The following is a 19,583-nucleotide window of genomic DNA, read 5'->3' on the forward strand; positions in this document are numbered from 1 at the left end:
ATCCGTAGGTGAGAGGGTGAAAATGTATCTTCTGGAATCTGTAAAGGAGCAAGAAAATCACTGAAGCATTGAGGTAAACACATCCCAGAGCCGGCAGGCAGATAGGTGACGAATCCATTCAAGAATTGGAGTGCAACAGTACCACGGCAGCACCGGAGCCCTGCTGGATGCTCAGATGTCAGACACAGATGAATCACCACTACTATTATTTTCCTGGATTCCACTTCCCTCCGGGGATTCGCCTCCCAACACTCACGTAGGGAACAGCAGCAGCCCCAACCTGCTGCTTTCAAGTGCGAGAACTGCCCCGGCTGCTTTGTTCCGAGGGAAACCGATTGAAAGGGATCCCACGTTGTGAGCGGCGCTGGGAGATGGCAGCGGCACCCTGGAGCTGTCCCCGCGCCTTGGCAGGAGCCCTCCAGCCCCGTACGTGCTGTTCCTTCTGTCGCTGCCGTCCCGGGGGAGCGGAGCTGTCGCTTCGGAGGCCGAGCTCTTCCTGCAGCCCCTGTGATCTCTTCTGAGCAGGCTCCGGCTGCTCCGAGGACTTCCTGAGCGAGCTCTGCCTTCACACCTCCAGTGCTCCTGGCCCAGCCACAAAGAGCTGGAGAGGAGCCCCACTAACACATCCCTGCTCACACACCCAGCCAGGGGCCCGGCCCGGCTTTCTCTGAGCACAAGGAAAAGCTCCCGAGCCGGCGAGAGCTGAGATGGTTCTTGCTGGTCCCACAGCCAGATTTGCCAGCTCAGACACTCCTCAGCAACCTCCACAACAATTTTTCCTCTCTAAGCTCACGGAGTTAAAGAACAAGCACTGAAGCAGGAGTATCTCTGCTGTAAAGGGACACAGATTTCGCCTGGCTATCAAAAATAAAGGGGGATGCCATATAAGAAGTTCATCTCTCTTGCTGCTTCAGGTACATCATCACATCGGCTTTGGCAGCCCTGCATCAACCTGTGAGTGCTGCAGTAGTGGACAGGGCTCTCTCTGGGGTGGTGCAGGGCATCAGCCCAGCACTGGTGGCTTTGCAAGCAGAGGAGCTGCCATCCATCCCTTCCCATGGAGGGCAGCTCCACCCCAAAACTGCCCAAGACATGAGGGAATGGGAAATCAGGAGAGACAGAGGCACTGCCACCAACCCGGCAGCACTGGCACCGCCTCCCATCCCCATCCCCATCCCCATCCCCATCCCCACTCAAGTCTCCACTGGTACTTGTGAGCTGTTTTCCTGGACAAGACACAGCTTGTCCTGAGCCTGACTCCAAGAAAGGATTCCCAAGACACAACGCAACCCCTAAACCACAGAGCAGGTAGAAAAACCCTCTTCAAAACGCTACTGCCAGCGACAGGCTCAACTGCTTGCTCTGCCCAAGCCAGGTGAAAGGAATGTATGTTTATGGATAACTTGCAGGCAGTGACACCTCTGCATGTTTATTGCCCGCATTGTGCTGAGCATTAGCACATCAAAGACTCCTGATGAGCCCTGAATTAAATGGTGAGAAGAAGAAAGGCCCAAGGTGAGATTTGTAGCTGTAGGGCTGCAGGCGTTTTGCTGGGAGAGATGGAAAGTAAAGAGTGAAATTCCAGGGAAAGCTATTTCCATACTGGAGATTTCAATCATTTGGCAAAACCCTTGGAAACCCAAACAGAAAAACTACGTTAAGATTGTTAAGATTGTAAACTTCGGATGAGCAAACTTGGATTTTCCTAGTCCCCATGGTCATTGCCAGATAATACGTGTATTATCCTGGGATCTCAAATTGGTGCTTTAAATTATCTGCAAGAACTCATCTCACAACAATGCAGGTGTGTGAATTCTTTAGAAATTGTTTCATTAGAAAGCAAAGAAGTCACCACAGGACTGAAAAAAAAAAAAAAATAAACCGAATTAACGACTCCACCAAAGTGGTTGAATTAAAAAGGAAGGATTTTGGCTGAGCTGAGGCCAAGGTATGAGAACCTCATTTTGAAGAAACTTTTCATTTTTCCTCTGTGTTTGGTTTTGTGTACTAACCAGCTTCTGGGGTGGAAAGCCAAGTGCCTTTTCCAGCAGGATTTGTGAAGCAAAGCTGCTGCTCAAGCCCCTTAGTGCTGAGCCCTGCACGGGGCTCCCAGCAGGTACTGGGCCCAGTGTCTCCTTTATGCTGGTGGAGCTGGTACAGCCAATTTCCCCGAGAAATCAATGGGAAGCATTGTGTTCCCAGGCCAACATCAGCTCCGGAGAAGCTGGACAGGCACTGATGCCCTTTGCAATTCAAAGAACCCGTGTTTGCTTCATTCAGAGCTCAGCTGCTTCCTGGGCAGAACCTTCACGAGTTCATACTCCAAGAACTTGCTGAGTGTCCTCTTCACTCCCATCAACACTTCACAGCAAAAGGAGAAGTGGTTCTGCTCTCTGCTGAGCCCTGACATCAGGGAAATGAATCCTCATCCTGAGCCTTTAAAGCAATTCAGGCTCATGTACAGATGTGACATTTTGAGCTCCAAATGAATTAAATGAAAGGTCCTGAACGGGTGCAACACAACTGCTCTGAATATGGAATTATGCTCAAATACTAGAGAAAAGCAAGATTTAGTTCAAATCCCTCAGCTGGCTTTCTCTATGCAAGATGAGCTCATGATTTATAAATACCTGTTATTACTATTATTGAGATTATCTGTGGCTGTCAGAGAACTTAGACAGAAACCTGTGGTGTTCCAGGTCCCAGCCAGAGCTCTGAAAACCACTTTTGATCCCCAAATATAGGGCTCCTTTCACAGGCAGGGCCAGGCAGGTCACTCAGGGGTTAAAGAGCAGCTTAGCTGTGGTGAAGGGAAACTGCAGAATACACACAAAAATACAAATGAGCAAATGCAGGGGCAGGACCAACCTTCCTGTGCACAGGCAGCTGCCAGCAAACACTGAGTGCACTCAAAACCTGTCTGAACCCCAGTGTGGTTATAACACAGCCCCTGTTGGACTGCTCCATCAGAGATAAGGATTTTGTTTTCTCCATGCTCTACAACCACTGGCAAAAGGAAACCTGGTGCTGTTAAAGCCCAAGAACTTGGTTATTGTGGTTTCCATCCTTTCAAGACTATCAGAAACCCTCTGAGCTCAGTCCCTCTGAAAGCAATGTCTTAATTACAGCTGAAGGGAAGAACTGGCCTGCACTATCCCATGGCATATTATTTATTATCAGTATTGTTAACCCCTCTGCAAGCCTCAGAAAGAATTCTCCCTTCCCAGAAGGGCTCTCCAGGGCTGAGCTGTGCAGAGATTACTATTTATTAATAAAATGCATTATTATTTATGAATAAATTATTTTTATTCAGACACATTCGGGCTGCCTGGGCTGAACACTTTCACGGTTTTCACTGGACCTGACCTGGTTGTAGTTCAAATTTGGGTAAGGAAAGTAACAAATGTTTTATAACTGAAAAAACCCAAGAAAAGTCATGGTTGCAGCCTTACTTGCCATGAGTTTCATCCTGTTGGGAGAATGTTGGGAATGTCCTGACAAATCGCTCACCTGGGGAGTTCCTTTGTCTCTGTGATTAGAGCCTGGGAGTGGCTTCCTGTGAGTGAAAGGATGAACTAACCGAGGAGGCAAAAGTTACAACACATCAAGGTGGAACACAGGTTTGAACTGCTATAAATATTCTTCTTTTAAATTTAATTTGATTTAATTCTAATTCTTTTTCTTTTAAACCAAGAGAAGCTGTAACAGGAGCACTGCACAGGTGTGCAGCTGTGTGGAACAGGTTAAGAAAGGCATTTGCTCACACGTTAATTCTCTTCATCTTGTTACTTTAACCAGCTTGAACTCTTGCTGAGGGGTGAGAATGAAGCCTCGGTCACTGCTGTGTATTTAAGAGGGGACAGCAGTTCACTTTCTGGATATGTGAATAATGTTTACCTACGCTGGCATTTTACAGCTTCATTTTCTTTCTGTTATGGTCAATAAAACCAGTGACTCCACACCACCTGACTCTCCTGGGTGACATTTACTCTAGGGTCCTGCTCCATTCCAGTATCAAACGGAATAATTCTGTGAGGCTTCAGCCACCTGGTTCTGACCTTTGCAGCCCATCTGGGAGACTCTATTCTACTCACATTGCTCATGCTTCTCTTCCATCTGTTCTGGTTTCCACCTTTCACCAGTCAGGAAGGAAATTCTTCTTTCCATGTCAATCCACGTTCTCCAAGCATCAGGAGTCACTTGGCACTAAAAGCACACAGAGCCACAAAGCAGCCCTGGATCTTGTCCTCTCACCCCACCTACAACCACCCACCAATCACCCTGAGAAAACACCGGCCTCAGCTTTCATTTTCATTTTAGTTTGCTGAACCAAACCTATCCATGGCTATCACTCACTGGCCATCTGCACAGGGAATCCAGCTTTCCCCACACAGAAATCAAAGCAGCAGGAGTGTATTCTGAAAAGAGACAGCAGAGCCTGGGAGCATCATTTAATGCCTGGCATTAAAAAATCCAAGGCTGAAACACAATACTTAGGTAGGGAAAGGCAAAGTCGTTTGGGTTATGGAAATGACAACTTTTCCCACAGGGTTTTCACCTGCCCAGCTGGACACAAACACACCTGAGAGGCCTGAAGAGTTTTAAATGCCCACTTATTTTAACATCCCGTTTTCTTTTCTGACTCAGCAGCTTGATTGTTCTGGTATTTCTGCCACCACCTTTGTGAGACAAAAGCAGCCTCTGTGACAGTGTTCTGGAATTTGATCTCAGCCCCTTTGAAAGCTCTGTGAGCAGAGGGGATGATGGCTGGAGAAGACTCCAAGGGATGTTTCTGGCACTGTGCACACACTGCTCACCCTCTGCAATGTTCTGTCACTGTCTTCCAAGTGCTTTGAACTCTGGGAGCTTCAACCTCACCTTCCAGATTGCTCAGGGCCCCATCCAAACTGGCCTTGAACTCTTCCAGGGATGGGAGATACTTTGGATTTTGTGTTGTGTGTAGGTAACTGAAATATTTCAACAAACCTCAGAAACAGAAAAAGATTTATTAGAAATATTACACAGATTTTTGCATCATACATTTTAATAATGTTAATATTTAAATATTAGCATGTCCAAATCTGCAATGCTTAGTATGCACACTCTAATGTGCTCTTTGTATAAATTAGATTACAATGTAACATCTGTACCCAGGGAAAGCTAAAACTGTCAGAGGTGATCATCCCATATGACAAACTCAAGCCTGGACCAAAAGTCAATTAAAACATTGTGTCCAGCACTGCCCAGTCGGACTTGGCACACATTCAAGTCAAAAATGGAGAGACCATCAGTTGAGAAAAGAGAAATTACCTGCAGTTCAGTGAGAAGCTGGTTCTGTACCGTGTTGGTGAACGAGCATTGATGGCACTGGAGTTGGTACAAACCAACATAGCTGAGCATAGTAGAACTTATTGCTGGGTTTAAAAATGCTTTAATGCTCCATGCCCTGAGTCTTTTTAGGCAAAAAGCCCTCTTGTGACAGGAAAATGCATAATCTCATCCCATACAGACCCTGCCTGTGATCAGATGCACAAGGCTCAGCTTTGCCAAGAGCTGGCCCAGTCAGATCCTTGCTGCTGGTACCCCCAGCACAGCAGGATGAGGGAGGTACGGACAAACCAACAAGCCCAGGCTCATGTGGTCATTGCCAAAGAAGGGGGAAACTCAGGGAACCAAAATGTGGATTTTTGAAGAGTTCCAGGTCAGGAATCAAACTGGGAAGAACCAATTGTTCTGCCCCCGAGCACTTGGTTCGGACAGAAAACTTGCACCGAACTGGTTGTGCATACAAAACAAGAGAGAAAATCTGTAAAAACCAACTTCAAATCACAGAGAGAAAACTGCCAAAACTTAAAGGGACCCTGCATAAGCCCAAAATCCCTCTGCTTAGCATGACTGCCTTGCTGCAGCGCAGGAAGAACCAGAAGTCTTTGTCCCCTTGGTGTTGCCTCGACTGACACAGGCACGGGAAGGGGAGCCTGGCAAAGGCAGCCAACTGTGCTGTGTCCTCTCCTCATCTGCTGAGACCCCCAGGCTGCACTCTTAGGAGGAAAGCCCCTCAAGGTGACAGTTCACACAGACTCTCTGATGTCCTTTGCTGTCACAGAGAGCCCCAGGTGTGTCTGTCCTCTGTCCCTCTCCTCACATGCTGGGCTCTCCCTCAGTCTCACCAGGAACTTTCTGAAAAAGCTCCTCAGCCCTTCTAGGAAACCTCCTCACAGGGCTGACTCTGAGCCTGCTCTTCACACCTCTGTACCCTCCCAAGCCATGGAACAATTTGTACCTTCTCTGTCTCACCCAAAATTCCAGGAGCCAGACTGCACCTCCCACACTTGAATCTCCTTTCCTCTCCACCACTACAGTACAACAGACACACGTTGCCATATCCCTCCATGGAATGTCACCAAAACCCCCTTCCTAAGCCTTCTTTTCACGTGCTCATCCCAAATCAGCTGTTTGGGTCCCTGCAGTCCCACAGACTCCCCAGGTACACCCAGAGGCAGGGGCAGGTGGTGCCTGTGAGTGACAATTCAGGGAGAAAGGGACAAAATTTATTTGCCTGCACACCAGGGAAAGATCCATTACTCCTAAGAGGCAAAGTCAGAAAGGATTTAGGCAAACCTACTGTACAACACTATCCTTATGGGATCATCACATCCAGGACATTTTCAGAGAATTCTCAGAACTTCTATAAAGACTATCCATATACCCTCTTGCTTAACTTAATTAAGTTCCCTAACTTTAAAGGCAGCTTGAACTTTAATTTTGCAGCTCCAATCTGAGATGTCTCACAAGGGCCTGTAGAGTCTCAGAAAACCTGCAGCATCTCATGTAGGATAAATTTCAATTCATATTGAAATTTTAAGGCAGCGTGAAAAAACAACAGCAACTCGTAAAAATCTGGGTCTAGAAATGTAACTGTGCAAGGCTGAAAACTAAGAAACACTCCCCCCACCCCAATATTGTAATAGTTGAATGGACAAATAACAATATCCTTAATTTTAAAAAATAATCTGGAAAACCATGTCTCAAAGTATCAAAATGAGATGTTTTGCAGGATAGAACAGTAACATTGAAGAAAAAGTAAAACCAAGTATCTTCTTCCCTACTACAACTCTGTGTTCTAACTCCTAGCTACGTAAAAAAATTAGGAATACACCACTAGAATTGGGCAGATTTAGTGTTTGGTCTATGCTACTGGGGAGAGCAAGCTGCAAAGAGATGGCAGAAACATTGCTTTGCACAAATCATTTGGAAAGAAAAAAGCTGCTGCATCCCACAGAACGGTCTGTAAGGGTAAAGTGAGCCTTGGAGAGGCAGAGCAGTGTCAGAAGAGCCCTGGGAGCAGAGGATGCTGACACAGGAGGTAAAACACATCCAGCAGACACTGAGCCACACTGGACACCCTTCCAGTGACCACAGGGTTAAAATTCCCTTTTTTTACATCGTTTACTCTGACTTAGAGATGTTTACCAGACACTGGGAATTAAAAGTGTTTTTCTCATCCCTGCAAGTGCCCAATCCAAAGCCCACTGAGGAATATGGAATTTTTTTGTGCTGACTTCACTCCAGCTTTGAACTACAGCCTGTTGGAGAGAACTGGGATCCCTGCCAAGGGACACCTCCAGGGAAAAGAGCTGCTGCAGCCACGAGGCAATGGCTCTGCAGTAAGTGCCTCAAGGAACTCTGCTCAGAAGAGTTTTCCTCTTCCATCTTATCCTGTATTTGAGAACATGAAGAGCAGCTCATCTTGGGTTGTCCATGGACACCAGGGTGTGCTGAGAAATCCTGGAGAGTGAATTCCATCTAGAAAGGGCTCCCCTGCAAGTGGAGCAACTGCCCTGTGACAGCACTCACAGCTGCTTTCTCACAGTGCAGGATGACACCCAGTGTGCAGGAGCACTGCCAGTGCACTCCCCTGTCCATTTTTATCATACAGCCTCTCCAAAGACAGCAATTGGACTTTCCCAGAGGCAGTGGATTAGAACAGATTTCAGAATAAAACCAAGAGGAAATGATGATTTTCTCCTCCCCCAGAACAGGCACACGCTGCCTTCCTCCAGCATCCTCTCTGTTCAAAGCACTCCCTGACCCTGGGATCCACCATCTATTCCTGAAGCTTGTATTTTGCTGTGAGAACACCAAGTTTGAAACACGTGTTTATTAATTAAAAAGCATTACAAAGTAAAATCAAATCAAACAACAAAGCACTATGGGGAACCAGAGGCTGAGATCAGCTACTTGCAAAGCCCTTGAAAGCCTGAAACCAATTTTGTTCTGTGAAATCTCTTGTTTCCATTTGATGAGCCTTTTTCCAGGAGGTAGGAGCAGTGAGCACTATTATTTTTTGCAAGAGAGAAATGATCCCTAGGTCCCTAGGACTAATGTCCACAAAGTATCAGGGTTAAACACAGTAACTAAAAGACCAACTTTCTCCTACCAGCATGCCCTAAAGCAGCCAGGCAGCCTTTACATGCTCTCCCAGACCTGCTCCTAGAACAAATCCAGCAGCTTCTGGATGCTTCCATCCTTGGAGACAAACACAAAAATTAACTTCATCAGGTGAAATGAGAGAAACAGAATAATGGACATTGAACAGTGTCTATCAGACATTTTCCTAACAGTACCACTGAGGTGGGAAGATGCTCTCTGGTGCCTGATTTCCATGGCACAGAGACTGGTTCCAGTTATGTTGTTTGTAATTTGCACCTTCCTGCATCAGTCATGACTGATGCACGACTGTGTTCCTTTACAGTGTATCATCATTTCCAAGCATGTACCAGTGCCCTATGGGCTGTATTTCATGGCCCAGGGCACAGGCTGTCTCTAGATTCCTGCCTCCAGGCAGCAATGACAGCAGTGCTGACCAGACAGGAGCAACACAGGAGGAAGAAGTTACTCCACTCAATCCACAAAAAATATGAGATATGACTATACTGCTCACCTGATTACTGGCACCTTCCAAACTAAAGCTATTAAATTGCATTTGCAATGTTCCTGTGATAACTGTGCCTGCACAGTCAGCTGGGAAACCAAGCTCTGGCTTCCCAGAGTAATCAAGTAATGAAGTTGGAGTAATAAACCTATTTTTCCTCAAAGAGATTATTTCTGTTTGAGTTGAAGTCCCAGCACCTAACAGGATCTTTCAGAGTTATTTCACTAACTGGTGATGAACACAGAGGGTGGTTTCTGAGTTACAAATGATCCTGTTACCATCCTGCTGGTTATGCTATGAGTAAATTAGTGGAGCTATGGGGTGAGATGTGTGAGAGTAACTCAGGTTAAGGTTCTACAACTTAAGTGCATCTGTCAAGGTGTTTTATAAAATATATGGAGGCAAGAAAAACAACATGTACTTGGGATGAGTTAAGCATGTTTTGGCAAGAAGAGCATTTTTGTGAGCTTTTCTATTAATATTAATCTCCCAGCCTCTGAGTGCCAGCATAGTTCACATTGACTTAAAACTTCATTGTGTAGCAGGTGTCCTGTCAAGGCAAATGTTGTTAGCCCAAGGGATCCTCTTCAAAAATATCCCATGTGTGCTTGAAATCGCTTTGCCACTTCCACGTGGGAGTAAACTTACCAATGGATTTGGTTTACAAAGGTGGACAACAGGGAATTATTTGGTTGCAGTCCCAGATGGAATCAAAACTACGGAAGAGCTTCCTTTCACACTAAGAGCTTAGGTTGGTTGTGGAAGAGGAGCAAGCAGGTTTTTAAAGTGATCGAGTGCATCTGTAGCATTCTTTGTTTTCTTCCCCACTTCTGTCCACCTCTTGCTCTGCAGCTCAGGTCTCAAAGTACTTGTAGATCTGGGCCACGTACTGCATGACGCTCTGCCAGTCGGGCCGGTCCGTGTACATCATCTCACTGAGCTCCTGCACAGACACAGCAGCACGCTCAGGTAACCCCACCACGGCTCTCTGAGCCCACTCAGCACTTCTGCTCCCACTCCAGAGCCCCTTAAAGCCACACACCTAAAGCACCATTGGAACAATCCAGTGGCCAAGTGCAATTCTGAAATTTGTTAATGCATTCTACAAGCTACAATATTTCTTCTGTCTGCAATCAAAGATCAGTTCTATATAACTTCATTTAAGCTGATGCTTCTTTGCTTCTTAATCAAGCTCATGAACCCCATAATAGTTTTCTCTTCATATAAAACTTCTCTCTCCCTTGTCATACAGTTGATTTTGGAAAAGGTTTTTTGAACAGTTTAACATCTTTCTGTTTCTTAAAGCACTAAAACAAATGGAAACAAAATGGTGTAACCATTAATGTAATGGTGTCATATGGGAAGTCTGTCCATAAAATTATGAATAATCAGGAGCAGTCATCCAAGTGAAGGATATAATCCATACCCTCATTTCAATACTGAAACTTCAGCAGTTCTTCCAAATTATTATTTATATTTATTCTGTGACTTTACAAATTCCTTCTGGAAGTTCTCCTAACACCATGGGCTTCCTGATGGTGGTGCAGCCTGCCCCAGCACTGTGTGACACTTGGAGTGCAAGGTCACTGACTGGCCACTTGGCAACAGGGAAAGATGTTAGAATGGTGTTTGCAGCAAATGTCCCCTTGCTAAAATGTTACTCACCAGACTGGGTTTGATGCCCACACTTTCAGCAGCTTGAAATGCCAACAGCAGATTTCTCTTCTGTAAAAATTAAAGTCCAAAAGGATTAATATCAAACCAGTATTCCTGAACCTTTCCTTCCATCTGGTTACCCAGTAAGTTTAAATGAGCAGGTGTATTTGAAAACTAAACCCATGGATTCCATACTTGCATGCAGACTCTTTTTTGAGTCTCAGTCTTTTTTGAGTCTTATTCACTCACAAGTTCTCTGTCTTTGAATAGCTCATGTACTTCTGCCTGAGTGACACCCTCTGGTTTTGACAAATAGGTTGTTGTGAAACTGGTTACAACTGGGGAAAACCCCACTGAAGTTCTGTCTTTACTGTGAGTGAAAAGTTTCTGCAGAGGTTTTAATTAAGGCATTCTTGCACATAATGTAATTCTTACTGTAATAGATACTGCCTTTGTGTTTATTTGAAGCACTCACTGGGCTCAGCCAACTTGTCACTGACTCTTCACCCAGCAGTCCCTGCATTTCTCTCTGGGAGTTCACTGTTGGTTTCCTTCCCCTTTTCATCCATCCTGCTTACTGTGACTCCTGCAAATGTACGACACAACTTACTTTGTCCTGGCTGTTGAGCTCCTGGTAAGGAATATGTGCAGGCAAATAGGTGTGCAGGAGAGCACAGAAGGCCAGCCCATCACTCCAGCTGCTGCTGAAGTTGGTAATATCAATATTCTGTAAGAGAAAACATGAGCCATCCTTGAACAGTGCTACACAACAAAAAAAAAAAATCTCCAAACAATAGTTTTTATGCAGCCATGGAACAAAAGCCCCAGAGCTGAGTTAGAAATACCTGTGGTGACCACTGCCACCTCTGGAGGGAGGTAAAGAAGAAAAATTTGGAAAGAAATAGTCTAATAGAGTTGGGAATTTATATGCACAGAAATAATCTTCCTTCCCTTGTTCCTAGACACTTAGATTGTTCTTTGCCAGCCACATCTGTTACTATAAGGCTGCACTCAGGTGCACAGAGCAAGCCCAGTTTCCCTGTTCATGACAGCTGAGGTCCAGAACCATGGGGGTTACAGTGACTACAGAAACAGAAAATATTAATTTAAAGTCAGCCATCTGCAGAGAACTCCTTTAAAATACAAGATTTCTGGGGATCCACAGTGCATTCAGGGTTCTTCCCTGGATGCTCTCATGGGGCACAGCTGCAGTTAAAACAGGCCCATGGCCCAGTTCTGCTCCTGTGAACAAGGTGACCTTTCTGATGCTCCTGTTTGCACTGCCTGGCCGTACCAGCACACTAAAGAATTCCCATGACTAAATCTTGCTGCTGTAGTAACAGCTGTAGTTGCAAATAGCAGCTAAAAACAGAACAGTGAACTGATACAGAGCAAGAGCTGCTGGAGCAGGGAGGCCCCAGGACACGATGGAGCTGCATCATCTCCCACACTCCAGCAGGTGTGGAGTCACCTCCAACTCTTCTCAGCAGCCACATCTTCCTGTGTGCTCAGCTTCAGTTCACACTCCCTGCCCCTGCATTTTCTTTATTTAGCTTTTTTCTGGCTTCTTTCAAGACTCACCCAAAGATAAGGCTTTTACTGCATCTCTCATATAACAGTCCATGCAGACACACCAAAACCCAGACAGGAATTATTTCAGTATCTGCTCCTTGTTTCTGATGCCTTGCTGATTAGTTATTCAGCCTAGACTTGGTCCAGTCAGACAGGATTTCCAATTAGAAAGAAATGTCCATAACTAAACATGATTCAAATTGAAGCAGTAGAGAATATTACAAGTTAAAATCCTTTGGCTGTAATAAATCTACAACTCCAGTAGGCTCACAAAGCAGCTGCCATCCCCACACTGCATCAGCCACCATGTTGTACTGGGCTCTATTAACATCTGTCAGTGGAGAGAACACAAAAATGAGGCACTGGCTGAACACCATCATGAGAAAAAAAAAAATAATTTTGCTCTGAAAGTTGCCTTGGCATTGCCTATTCCATAAAGTTGCAACATGGAAGTCCAACTTGGTGTGTATGGAATTGGCTGAGCTGGATTATTCTGCTTTCTTGAAGTTTCAGACAAACAATTTCCTTTCTATTTATCAATCTGCAGTTAGTGGGAAAGGACTGACTGCCAAGTTACAGAAGTGTTTTTACTGAGGCCAATATGTTTTATCAGCAAATAGCCTACCATCAAATGCCAATATTCTCATTTTATACTGTAGGATAGAAATGGAAAATGGAGGTTGTTCCTCCCCTTTCCCAAAGGCCATGGAAACAGGAACAAACAGAACCTTAGTTAAGCAATAGGACTAGACAAAAAGGCAAGGCTTGTTTGTGTGGGAACATTGTATCTATCCTCATTTTCATGATGCTATTATGAAACAAGTGAGATACAAAACTGCTCCTTCACACAGTATTTCACTATCCCAGCATCAGTTTACACCTAAAACTCTTCTCCTCTTCCCAAATCACAATATCTACACATAAGAAGTGCTCATGTCTACATCAAAACTAGGCTCAAAAAGCCTCACCTCCCCAACAGTGTTGTCCAGCCATTCATCCTCAGTAACTTTTGGATCTAAGTCTTACAAACAAGCAAAAGTTCAAGGATGGGATTTTGCTGTCCATATTTGAACCACAGATGAAATCTGCTGCAAAGTGGTTTGCCACAATCAACAGCCAAAATGAACTCAAATCTGAATTTTTGTCCTAAATGCAAACCCAAAATGAACATTCAAGGGTTCAGCTCAAAGTACAATAAAAAATACCTAGGCATATTCCAGCCCACTTAGTTCCCTTTTTACATCTAACAAGAATCAATGAATTTTGGGATTTTTTTCTATTTTTCATATACAGTACAAACCCCTTTCCCTGGCATTTCATCTTGGCTTCTGTGTTAGATACTTTTCAGTTTGAGATAGAAGGACATGGTAAATGAAAAGTGATCTTGTTTTGCTACACTGCAGCTTTATTTGTAGTACCTCCCCACTCCACCACACCAAGAGGAATTAAGTCAAAATAGAGACAACTCTGATTTCTCGGAAGATCTCTGGCTCCCTTGAAGCCATTAAAAAAAAAAAAAAAAAAGGAAAACAATAAAACAATTTAGGGAATGAACACCTCGGAAACTATTCCCTTCTCTTGATTATTTTGGCAGCAGAACCCGTCTCAGTCTTGCTGCCACACCTCTCTCCCTATTCCCCAACACACAGTCCCTGAATATATGGGAGCTATTTGTGTCCAGGCTGGCTGTTAATGCACAATCCCAAGCTGCAGGAGGCTGATTTCTGTGTCCTGGTGTGCTCACAGCAGGACCCTCATCCTGAGCTCTGAAAAACTGCACATGGCTTCTCATGAGACACCCAAAAAGGATGGCAGCACTCAGGGGAAGATGAACCCTCAGAATGAGTGCAGGGAGAAATGGGAAAATGGAGTAGGGGTTCAGATCAAACTGAGTTGCAGCATTCACCAGGAAGGGGTGGAAAATGAGCTGCCCTATGGCCACAGTACATCCTGTGGTCACTGGTACCCCAGGGTCTGTCCTCAGCACTCCTACAGCATCACCAAGAAGTGAAAACACTTAATTCTCCTCGAGCTCACAAGTGAACTCCTCTGCATGCACCAGGAATGTTCAGAGACTGGGATCTGGAAGCACACAGGGAGCACAGCTATCCAAGTACCAAAGTGCCCAGTATGGTCTGTTTCTATGAACATTAAAGTAAAAATTAAAAAAAAAATTAAAAAAAGAAATATCCAGGCAATGTTATTTGGATAACAAATGGACAATCTAGGATATTGGTGTCAGGTCAAGCCTAGAAGACACAAAACACCTGGAAGTGATTGACCTTAGCTCCCCATCCCAGGAGCAGGACCTTTCCTGAAGATAACAGAGCCCTCAGTAGACACTCAGGGAAATCTGTGTGATCTGTTCTCACTAAAAACAATTCTTTGTTTGTCTGAGGAAAAAAACACCACCCCATTAGATTTCACTTGATCTTTGACTCCAAGCAAAAAGCAACAATGGCATCATGCACTCTTCATTGCAGTCTGACGACGTTAAAATCCTGATACAAGATATTCCCACTATGCACATGTTACTGTGCCCACAGCAATGGCTCTGTGAGTCATAACTTTCTCCCTGAGACACAGAATTATTAATTACAGACATGAATCAGCTTGAAGCTAGCCTGGAACTCTGAGGAAGAAAGCCTGCAAGAAATACAACCTGAGCATCATTATTCCCACCCCTCCCTCAGCATCCTGCCTCCCCCAAGTTATTGGTATGGAATGGCACACCAGGGATCTGTCAGAGTGGCTGATCATGGAGGTTCAGCCCATGCAGAATATAAAGTTAAATACTTTAAAATAAATCTATTGAATAAATAAAAGTGAATTGCTTTGTTTTTAAGAGCAGCTCTTCCTCAAGTGGCTCAGCTTCCTCCAGCTCATCACTACCCAGGCACCCACAGCTCCTCTTGAGCAGCTCAGTGGTTTTATGTGGATAAATTTAAACACGTCTGAAGAGAAGCCACAGCTCTGCACATCTGAACTCTGACCTTTCTAATGCAAAATGGATCAAGGTAACTTGACAGGCAACTTCCAAAGAGGACCCAAACCTACTCATCTTTAACAACAGCTGCACAAAACTGCAGATCTAATTTGATTTATTACACCCTAACTGGCTGAGGCCAGGTTAAACTGGTTTGGGTTCAGGGATTCTATTCAGGAATATTCTATTCAAATGAATCTTCAGGCTCTCACTGGGCAAGTTCTAAACACTTCCTAAGCAGCAACATGAGGGAAGGATGGCTCTTTTGAGTATGACAGAGCCTTCTCAACAAACATAACACTCCAGTTCATCTGAAATGCTCCAGCAAAGATATGAACCATCTGGGCAATCTACTGGAACTATGGGAGAATGAAAAGTGTGGTCAAGTCCAGTTAAGAGGGATGAAAGGCATGAATGCCTGAAATTAAAGGCTGCCTGGATTCTTCTGTAATTGCAGGGTGCACCCAGATGACAATTGCACAGAGCTATATCATGCAAATCACCCCATGACAACATCCTCATTACTAAAAGTCACCTAATTCAAAGGTCTCACTAAAGGTTAGTAAAATTACAGGGGTTTGTACATATTCCTCAGTTTGGGTCTTCATTTATTGCTATGCACCAGAGAGAGAGAGAGAGAGAGAAAATCTATAGAGCCAAGTTCACAGGGAGCTGGTTGGTTGTTAAACATACAGGACCAAATGAGAGCTGGTCTAAGCAGAAGCAATTTTATGGATGTGTCTGGGTCATTTCAGAGATAAGGTAATGGGGACAAGAGATATTTATCAAGTGTGACTGATAATTCTGTAATTTCCAGAGTCACATTCCATGAGAAGGCAGAGCAGGAGTCAGTTCTGTCTGCAGAGGCAGACTGAGGTGGATTACACAGCGAGACCAGGGACTAAGGAGTTCTCCCTCTTGGAATAATCCCATTAGACATTGATGAGTTCTGGGTTTTGCTCTGCATGTCTCTTTTCAGTCTAAATTCCCCTTGTTATGCTCCCTTGCTGAAAGGCAACTCCCTACTTGCCACACAACTGCCATGTCCATGTTTCTCACCAGCTCCTAGAAATGACACCAGTGCTGAATGCCACAGAGAAGAAACAGACTGGGCTGTGTCCCTTCATTCCCAAGGCTGCAGCAGTGAAGCTGCAGCAGCACAACTCAAGGACCACACAGATTCTCTGGGGAAGAGGGGAGGGAGAGAGGGTGGGAGGAATTAGCTCCACTCTGTGTCCAAGACAGCAGCACAGCTACTTCCTGCCTGGAGCCCTGGTGCAGAATTGCTAATGACCACACTGGCTGCTCCCACAGCTCTTTTTAATTATCTGTATTGAGAATTCAGAGATTAGGCATGTCCTGGAATTCCTGGGTGGAGGGGCAGGCTGCAGACTGCAGCAGGCTCAGGGTGGAGGATGGAAACAAGGTGGGGACCAGTCCCACCAGCAAAGGTTACTGGTGGACCAGCAGCAGGGCCCAGCTGCCTGCCAGTTAAATTCCCAGTCTGGAGTTGTTCCAGTTGGTGACCAATCAATTAAATGTTTTCACTGAGTGTCAGTGCATCCAGGCAACACAAGGGAAGTGTCTTGGACTTTGGGATGAACAGAATGTAAATGCCATTTTTTAAAAATTACCCAGCAGGATAGAAAGTTATGCATGAGAGAGCTGCATTTATTTTATCCCTCCAATCAAGAGACTTGTATTTGTTTACAGGATAAAGCCCTCTATGTGAAAAAAGGTAGAGCTTGGCTCAAGTTATTTGACTCCACTGGGGAAGCACGTCTGTGCACTGGCATCACTGAGAAGGGGTGATTACATTGGTAATCAACTTGGTTATTCCTCATATGCCATGATTTGGCTGCTGCATTTTAATTCCAGACACCAGCCCTGGGTCCAGCTGGGACATACAGAGAAACTGCATGTACACATTCAGCCATAAGTACTTTTATTTAGGAAAAGAATGCTTTTTCCTGCTTGCTCAGAAGACTCTGATTCTAGGGAAAAAATGGGACCATCCTGACATTTTCAGCCTGCATTTTCATGAATTAAAATCTCTCAAGATTGCCTTTTTTATCAGAGCATCTTTCCAAATATTACTGAAGTTTATATCAAAGTACATGACTCCGTGATCTATATTTTAACTGTTAGGAAGATCAAGGCAATGCTATAATAATGTAAGATTACCAGGGTCACAAAGATGGTCCATAGGAGACTTGGGAGCAAAATTCCTGACCAATGTATTGTTAATTTTTATTTAAACACAGGATAATCTCTTCTATCTCAAGAGCTATTAGCAAAGCTCCTTTCAACTTTTGTACAGATAGGAAAAGTCAACATCCTCCTCTTCATCAAAGATCGGAGAAAAACAGAGAGAGCCAGGAATTTCATCCACTTCTCAGGAGCTCACAGAATATACTAACAACTTCCTGGGAAAAACCCATTGCTCATATATCCTGCTCTAAATGTCAAAATGCAACAAGTGCCGTGGACACAGAGCTCTCTAAGCTTGTGCAGCCTCTCAGGACAGAAGAGCTGGTGCTGGGACTTTAGGGGACATGTCACTGTCCACCAGAGCAAACCTGACTGCATCACTGGTGTGACTCAGTGCTTTTTCCTGCTGGCTCAGCAGGCTCTCAGGCACCAGGGAAATCTCCCCAGTCCTGCCCAGAGCAGAGACTGTGCCATGAACGCTGCTCAGAGTGAATGGATGGCTGCCATGCAAATCTGGAGGGGTTTTGTGCAGTGTTTTTCTTCACCCATATCACACAGCCTAGGAGTTACTTGTTTTGCTGTCAATCTTCACAAGACCACAGTACTGCGGGAATTGCAGCCTTCCCAGGCTGCACATAAACTGTGCAGGACAGCAGATGGGATTTTGTTCCTTGCTTGGAAAATTAAACCTGCTCCTCAATGTTGTTATGAATTAGGCAATGCCACTGCCTACCTCCTTCTCTTGACCAGTGAAATATTTAGATAGAAACCCAGTTAGTTTAGACAGAAACCTGAGAGAGAGAGAGAGAGATTGAAACATTTTGGGAATGTACTGAAGCAGTTTTAGGCTACTTATTGACACAAACACACAATGTAATGTAGAAAGTGTACATCTGGTGATTGAGAAACCACTGGGTTCTCTCCTGTATTTCCTTAGGACATGGCACAGCTGTGCTGGGATTCTCAAGGCTTTAAAACTAAGCTCCATTATTTGGTCAAAGGAAGTGTTTGAGCAAACCAAGTCCCAGGTATTATATTCTGACCAGGTTCAGAGGGTTGATCCTGTTTTTTGTCCCATTTATCTCTAATTCTGGTGAAGAATCAACTTTGCTGGAACTGGCAGCCTCAGTACCAACCCTGAGGACTGTGGTAGCACTTATATTTATTTTTTAATTTTATTTTTTTTTAACATTATTTACACAGCTCTGTTTGCTCTCTACAGTCCAAGATAGTCCCAGTGAGGTAAAGTGCTCAGCTGACAGTTAGAAAAGATTAATGCTTAAGTAGACAGAGAATGTCAACTGCTCACACTAATGACATACAAAGAAGTAACAGACTTCTTGTTTCTAAACATAGCCCTTATTTTCCAGAATAAAAAAGAAGCCTTCAAATATGGATGTATTAAAGTAAAACTGGCCATGAAAGAGGTTTGGGATCTCCTATAAAACAGGTCCTCACAAATTGCAGCCCCAGGAATGCACCTGCTTGATGCATCAGCAGTCCAAAAATTGCCATCCTGGCTGTGTGTCCCAGCAGGGTCCATCTCCCAAAGGAGAATGGTCCCATGACCACCTGACCAAAGGGAATATGTTAAGTCCATCTTTGTGTCACACTTAATCCATGCTGGATCTCATCCAGCCAGTAAACCAGGCGAAAAAGCATCAGAAAAAGCAGGGGCTAACAGCATGGAATAGGGCTTGAGAACAAGGTGGATTTGGAGGAAATGCTGCCTGGCATAAAGAGAAAAGGAATGTGAATTCCTGTGAGAAAAAGAAAGCCACAAATTCGTAAACAAAAAGCTGATATTAGTCTGAGTTTAAATTGAAAACAAAAGAATAAAGAGCTTTATATTACATCTACTGCCAAATCACCAGTCAAGCAGTCTCTTTCTGTAATTACCTGACAAACAGAAAATACTGCAACAGCTTTATTTTCCTCCCTAAGCTTTTGTGTCTCTGCTCCATGAAGACCTGCCTCAATCCACAGCTGATGCACTGACACTCCCATAGTCATGGAGGTGATACCATGCAATGGCTTGAAAGCACAGATCAAGAATACATGAAATACAAACATTTTCAGAGGTACAGCTGCTATTTCCCTTTATCAGTTCTAGGACATTCCCTGTCTGCTCCTATTTAGCATTCTTCTGCTTAAAAAAACCACACAGCTTTACTGCAAGGGATGGTGGATCTTCAACAAATGGTGGGTCCCAAACAGGTCCTG

At 44.5% G+C, this 19,583-nt stretch overlaps 1 protein-coding gene across 3 annotated transcripts in view; it reads right to left on the bottom strand.

Moving 5' to 3' along the window:
• Positions 1–4,987: 4,987 nt before the first annotated feature.
• SPECC1 (sperm antigen with calponin homology and coiled-coil domains 1) overlaps positions 4,988–19,583 on the bottom strand; it is a 74,792-nt gene continuing 60,196 nt past the window's right edge. For all 3 annotated transcript variants that reach the window (XM_058854406.1, XM_058854407.1, XM_058854408.1), the window contains 3 exons: positions 11,202–11,318; positions 10,601–10,660; positions 4,988–9,878 (listed from right to left, as the gene is read on the bottom strand). In XM_058854406.1, the coding sequence (XP_058710389.1) occupies positions 9,789–9,878; positions 10,601–10,660; positions 11,202–11,318 (267 nt within the window). In that variant the 3' untranslated portion in view covers positions 4,988–9,788. The remainder of the gene's footprint in view (positions 9,879–10,600; positions 10,661–11,201; positions 11,319–19,583) is intronic.

The sequence above is a fragment of the Poecile atricapillus genome, chromosome 21 (genome assembly GCF_030490865.1).
Source record: "Poecile atricapillus isolate bPoeAtr1 chromosome 21, bPoeAtr1.hap1, whole genome shotgun sequence".
NCBI classification, from domain to species: domain Eukaryota; kingdom Metazoa; phylum Chordata; class Aves; order Passeriformes; family Paridae; genus Poecile; species Poecile atricapillus.